Source organism: Vulpes vulpes, chromosome 1 (genome assembly GCF_048418805.1).
Source record: "Vulpes vulpes isolate BD-2025 chromosome 1, VulVul3, whole genome shotgun sequence".
NCBI lineage: Eukaryota > Metazoa > Chordata > Mammalia > Carnivora > Canidae > Vulpes > Vulpes vulpes.
In genome coordinates this window covers 125,303,830-125,309,829 of record NC_132780.1, presented here as the reverse complement: position 1 = coordinate 125,309,829, position 6,000 = coordinate 125,303,830, and the positions used below count along the sequence as shown (strand labels likewise).

General features: G+C 49.8%; 1 protein-coding gene across 2 annotated transcripts in view; it reads left to right on the top strand.

The window, feature by feature from the left end:
- The window catches only part of ITGB5 (integrin subunit beta 5), a 117,248-nt gene that overhangs the window by 26,623 nt on the left and 84,625 nt on the right, over positions 1-6,000 (top strand). For both annotated transcript variants that reach the window (XM_072725445.1, XM_072725450.1), the window contains exon 4: positions 5,189-5,438. In XM_072725445.1, the coding sequence (XP_072581546.1) occupies positions 5,189-5,438 (250 nt within the window). The remainder of the gene's footprint in view (positions 1-5,188; positions 5,439-6,000) is intronic.

The following is a 6,000-nucleotide window of genomic DNA, read 5'->3' as shown; positions in this document are numbered from 1 at the left end:
TTTTTCATATTAAAGCGTTTTATTTTGAAATAATTGTAGGCTCACAAGAAGTTGCAAAGGTAATAGTGTTCTGTTTTTGTTTTTAAGATTTATTTATTTATTCGTGAGAGACACAGAGGGAGAGGCAGAGACACAGGCAGAGGGAGAGGCAGAGACACAGGCAGAGGGAGAAGCAGGCTCCCCCAGGGGAGCCTGATGCGGGACTCGATCCCAGGACCCTGGCATCATGCCCTGGGCCAAAGGCAGATGCTCAACTGCTGAGCCACCCAGGCGTCCCCATAGTGTTCTTATATACCCTTCCCAGCTTTCGCTGATAATGTCATATAACCAAAGTACATTATTGAAACCAGGCAGTTGACATTGGTACAGCGCTATTAACTAACCTAGGTGATTGGTTGCTTTTGAGATGGGTTTCTTGCCAGCCTTTGCCTGTGCTGCTCCCCCCCCCCCCCCCCCCGCCCCATCCTCCAAGCTTCCTTTGGAGAAAGCCAGTTACCTGACTTAGGTATTGCGTCTGCCACCCAGACTGATAAGAAGCACATACCTTATTAAGAAGTCTAAGAAAGACTTGATGGTGGATGGAGAAGAGGTTGGCTATGCATAGGATGCTTGTGCCTTCCCCCCAACATGTGTAAAGTGAAATCCTAACCCCCAGTGTGATGGTATCGGCAGGTGTGAGGGTCTTTGGGAGGTGATGAGGTCATGAGGGTAGAGCCCTCATGAATGGATTAGTGCTATAAATAAAAAAAAAAAAGACCCCAGAGGGCTCCCTTGTCCCTCCTGCTGTGTGAGGACACAGCAAGAAGCTGGCAGTCTACAACCCAGAAGAGGGTTCTTACCAGAAATCAACCATGGATCTTGATCTTAGACTTACTTGGAGCCTTCAGGACTGTGCAAGAGGCATTTCTATTGCTTAAAAGTTCCACGCAGTCTGTGGTACTTGTTAGAATAGCCCAAATGGAGTAAGACAGGGTTCTTTTCTTTTTCCTTAAAGATTTTATTTATTTATTTATTCATGAGAGACACAGAGGGGGAGAGAGAGGCAGAGACACAGGCAGAGGGACAAGCAAGCCCCACCCAGGGAGCCCGACATGGGACTCGATCCCAGGTCTCCAGGACCACTCCCTGGGCTGAAGGCGGCCCTAAGCTGCTGGGCCACTGGGGCTGCCCCAAGACAGGGTTATTTTCAAGGACACTAGGAATGCCAAGGCCTAATGCTTGGGGGCAGACACTGGTGGAGGTCAACCATGTCTTTCCACGGTTCCTTCCTTGGTTCCATCTGTCAAGAGTCTGAATTCTGGAGTAAGGAGTAGGGTGCGTTACGGCACACCAGCCTTGTCCTCGGCCAGGGAGCCAATTCTTTGGTTCTAGGTCTGGATTTAATTCTGGGATACTGATTCACCTTCTGCTACAGTAAACAGAAGAGCTAGATGACAGTCAGAAGGTGTGCACCTGGACCCTAATTCCTCGCTCAGCGGAGGTCCTGTTTGTAATGTAGCTGATTTTAACATGTCCCTTCTTTCTGTTAATTTTCGGCACAGAAGGGTAATTCTGAGGAATCAGAAACTACTTATATTTATTGAAGGGTGGCAAGAGTCTTTAGTGGATGGAATACTGCTGTGTCTGAACACTTGAACAAAAATCAGTCTTAAAAACACAAGAGGTTGGGACGCCTGGGTGACTGGATGGCTCAGTGGTTGAGTGTCTGCCTTTGGCTCAGGGCATGATCCCAGGGTCCCAGTATCGAGTGCCTCATCGGGCTCCCTGCATGGAGCCTGCTTCTCCCTCTGCCTGTGTCTCTGCCTCTCCCTCTGTGTCTCTCATGGATAAATACAATCTTTTTTTAATTTGTGTTAATAAAATATTTTTAAAAAATAAAATCAGATATAATTGAGGTCACAGTGAACTGACCCCTCATTCTGAATGCAAATGATATTACCCTCTTTCTTACACCCTTCCCTTTTTGGAAAACTGGGAGAAATACTTCTTTTTTGGGGGATCCCTGGGTGGCTCAGCAGGTAAGCACCTGCCTTTGGCCCAGGGCATGGTCCTGGAGACCCAGGATCAAGTCCCCCATTGGGCTCCCTGCGTGGAGCCTGCTTCTCCCTCTGCCTGTGTCTCTCTCTGTGTCTCTCATGAATGAATAAAATCTTAAAAAAAAAAAAAAAAAACCCAAAATACTTCTTTTTTTGCATTTGCAGCCCCTGAACGGGGAGGGGTATGTGTGCTTTTTCAGTAACCAATTTCTCTTAGAATTTGATGCCAGGACCTTTCTCACTTCAGAGTAGAAACCTGCTGAGCACATACAAACTTGTGTGTCACACCTTGTTTCCCTTTTTGCCCTCACGTCTGGAAAATGTGGAGTTACATTTAATGCCCAAGGCCGTAGCCATTCACACACAAGTTTCCGGCAGAATTTTCTGTCTCCCTTTTTATCCCTACAGGAAATTGCTCTAATAACTGACTTTTGGGGGCAGCCCTGGTGGCTTAGTGGTTTAACACGGCCTTCAGCCCAGGGCGTGATCCTGGAGACCCAGGATCGAGTCCCGTGTCGGGCTCCCTGCGTGGAGCCTGCTTCTCCCTCCACCTGTGTCTCTGCCTCTCTCTCTGTGTCTCTCATGAATAAATAAATAAAATCTTTAAATAAAACAACAACAGACTTTTGGAGGCACCCAGGTGGAAGCTTTTCTCTTCCTGTAAAGGTGTTAGCAGACGTTGTCTCCTTTGATCTCCGTAGTAGAGAACATCCTCCCATTTCCCGGATCCAGAGCGTGAATAGCAAGTTTAGAGGAGCCCAAGGTCTCCCCAGTTCTTGGTGACCAGAGTTCCAGCCCAGCTGTCCTTCTCCAAGCCTCGCAGCCTCTTCCCTCCCACAGATCCCTCTCCAGGTGCAAGCCCTGCCCTGGTCCTGAAGTGCCCAGATGCTTCTACCACAAAAAGGCAGAAGTGGGTCTGCATTAAAGAAGATGTAGTCGGGATCCCTGGGTGGCGCAGCGGTTTAGCGCCTGCCTTTGGCCCAGGGCGCGATCCTGGAGACCCGGGATCGAATCCCACGTCGGGCTCCTGGTGCATGGAGCCTGCTTCTCCCTCTGCCTGTGTCTCTGTCTCTGTCTCTCTCTCTCTCTCTCTCTCTGTGTGTGTGACTATCATAAATAAATAAAAATTAAAAAAAAAATCTAAAAAAAAAAAAGAAGATGTAGTCGGGAACTAGGGGGGAAGGGCACAGGCGACCCCACGAAGAGGTCACGGGGTTGGACAGAGTGCGGATTGCAGGCTGCACCCCCTGGGGCCTGGGCCGCGCCTCTCCTCCCGCCCGCCCGATGTGTCATCCAGGCCTGGGAGGGGCGCAGCGCCCAGACGGAGCGTCCGCCTGATGGGAACCAGAGGCCGCCCTCGCGGCAGCCCAGAATTCCTTCTGGAAGAAAGCTCCAACATTCCTGTGCTTGAGTCAGGTTCTGGTGGTTTTTAAAAGCCGGCACCGCGCGGTGTCCGGGAGGGAGCGGCCGAGACAAGTCTGGGGAAGCGGCCGGGCTGTCACTCAGGCAACAAATAATCATAATCATTGGCCTTCGTGAGGCAGCAGGGCCTGAGCGCCGGGGCCTTCATCAGCGGCGGGGAACCCGGGCCGCCGCGGCTCCGGATGCTCCCGGGGTCACCTCCGGAGGTGGAACCTGGACTGAGGCCGTTTGATCACTGGGGTCTCCGTGGTCCCGTCAGTGCAGCGGGCCTCTGTGGGGTGGGAGGAGGGCAGGGAGCCCCTGCGGTTGGGCTCCCTCCCCTGCAGGTTCGGGCCGGCTGTCCGCTGGAGGACAGGTTTGCTTCCCTGGGGGGTGGCCGCCAGCAGACCCGGTGAGGACCCTTGGGGTGGGGGAGCCAGCCTCACTGTGGCACCTCTGAACACCCAACGCGTGTGTCCAGATTTCAAATGTGGGTGCAGCTCCTCGGCAGAGAGAGTTTAAGGGCATGTTGGTGCCTCTGAAAAATGAACAAGCCCAACGGCAGATAGAATTGCCTGGTATGGTTGCTTCTTGCAGTTGGTTCCAGATGATGTGTTTTTAGAGCTTATGAAATGATTTAGGATCATCATCCTGGCATGAGTCCTCCGGTTGTTGCGCTGACTTGGGCCTTTCTGTAAACCCTGGGAGGTGACCCTGCAAGGCCACGCCTCCCAGGCACCGACTTTTCATTTATTTCCCTCTGAATTCATTCCTCCTTCTCCTCTGCCCTGTTCCTGTGGAACCACAAGTTATTTTCTCTCTCTTTTTTTTTTTTATTTTCTCTTTCTTGTAGCTGGTAGACAAACCCTGTAGCGTTTCTTTTTTTCTTTCTTTCTTTTTTCCCCCTTCATGTTGATGGTGCTAACATTTGGAATCTGTCTTCCTGTATTTATGCATATACCTTCTGATGATAAGGATTCATATCTCTGCTATCCCAAAATGTCACGGATGCCCAAGAACTAAGTACTATTGTCCATAAGTGAAATAGAAAAAGGTGAAATAGAAATAGAATAGAAAATGTGAAAAAAAAAGAAAAAAAAAGAAAATGTGGCAGAAGCATAAAATTTTTTTCTTTTAAGATTTTATTTATTTGTGAGAGACACACGGAGAGAGGCAGAGACACAGGCAGAGGGAGAAGCAGGCTTTGCACAGGGAGCCCGATGCAGGACTTAATCCCCGGACCCCAGGGTCACGCCCTAAGCCAAAGGCAGACGCTCAACCGCTGAGTCACTCAGGTGTCCAGAAGCATAAATATTTTTGCCCTTTTAAGGGGTATTTTAAGTAACTGTGTGTCTCACCGCCTTGTTCCTCTTTCTTCCCACCTCAGTTCTTACTCATGCACATATCTCCTTTTGTTTATTCCCTCTTTTCTATTTCATTTCCCCCCCTCCAGTCTCCTCCTGGTCACACTCCCATCAGAATACCACTGGGGAGATGAGTTGTTAAAGAGTCCCCTTAAAAACCTGAGCTAAGTATTTGGAAGGAGAACCTATAACGTCCCCCTCAGCACCACGTTCCCTTCAGTTACTGTACTTCCCAGAAAAAAATACCTCTGCCAAAAGGCACTAAAAAAAAAAAAAAAAAAAAAAAAAAAAAGGCAAGAGGGGCCCAGCTTTGAAAGTGAAATCCATCCCTTCAGCCCCCAGCAGGTTGGATGACCTCTCCTGTATACGGCCTCTCTGTTGGCACAGGTGACAAGACTACTTTCCAGCTGCAGGTTCGACAGGTGGAGGATTATCCCGTGGACTTGTACTACCTGATGGACCTCTCCCTGTCCATGAAGGACGACTTGGACAACATCCGGAACCTGGGTACCAAACTCGCTGAGGAGATGGGGAAGCTCACCAGCAACTTTCGGTTGGGGTTTGGGTCTTTTGTAGACAAGAACATCTCCCCTTTCTCCTACACAGCGCCAAGGTACCAGACCAATCCGTGCATCGGGTGAGTGACCAAGAGTCCTTCTGTTGGGTATTTAAGGGCGGGAGAATGGAGTAGCAAGAAAACGTCGCCCACAGAAAGGGGAAGGCGTATTTGGGGGGCAGGGCGGGAGCAGACTTTGTGTGTAGTGTGATTGGTGATGACCCAGTTCCGTCCCCCTGCCGCTACGTGTGAGGGCATGAGCTGTTGCAAGGCTGTAGGGAGCTATGATGATCGGAGCTCATTTGTTTTCCTGCCTGTCTGACACTCAGCACTGTTTTCTACATTAAGACCATGTTGTCAGGAAGTGAACGCCCAGACGTTCCGGGAGGGAGCGGGCGGGCGGGACAATGTAGACTTTGCCCTTGTGTAGGGTGACCGAGGTCCTTGGGGACAAGCGGACAAGCGTATTATTGGTTGTTTTTGTATTTACACAAACTTACCTTGACAAAATGAAATGGAAATCTGTGTTTTCAAGGTACGACTTTCTCCCCCCCCCTGTAAGTCAGGTACTTGAATCAGAAAATATTTGACAGATTATCAGAGAGCAGGAATATCTAACTGCCACAGCACACAAATCCAAAAG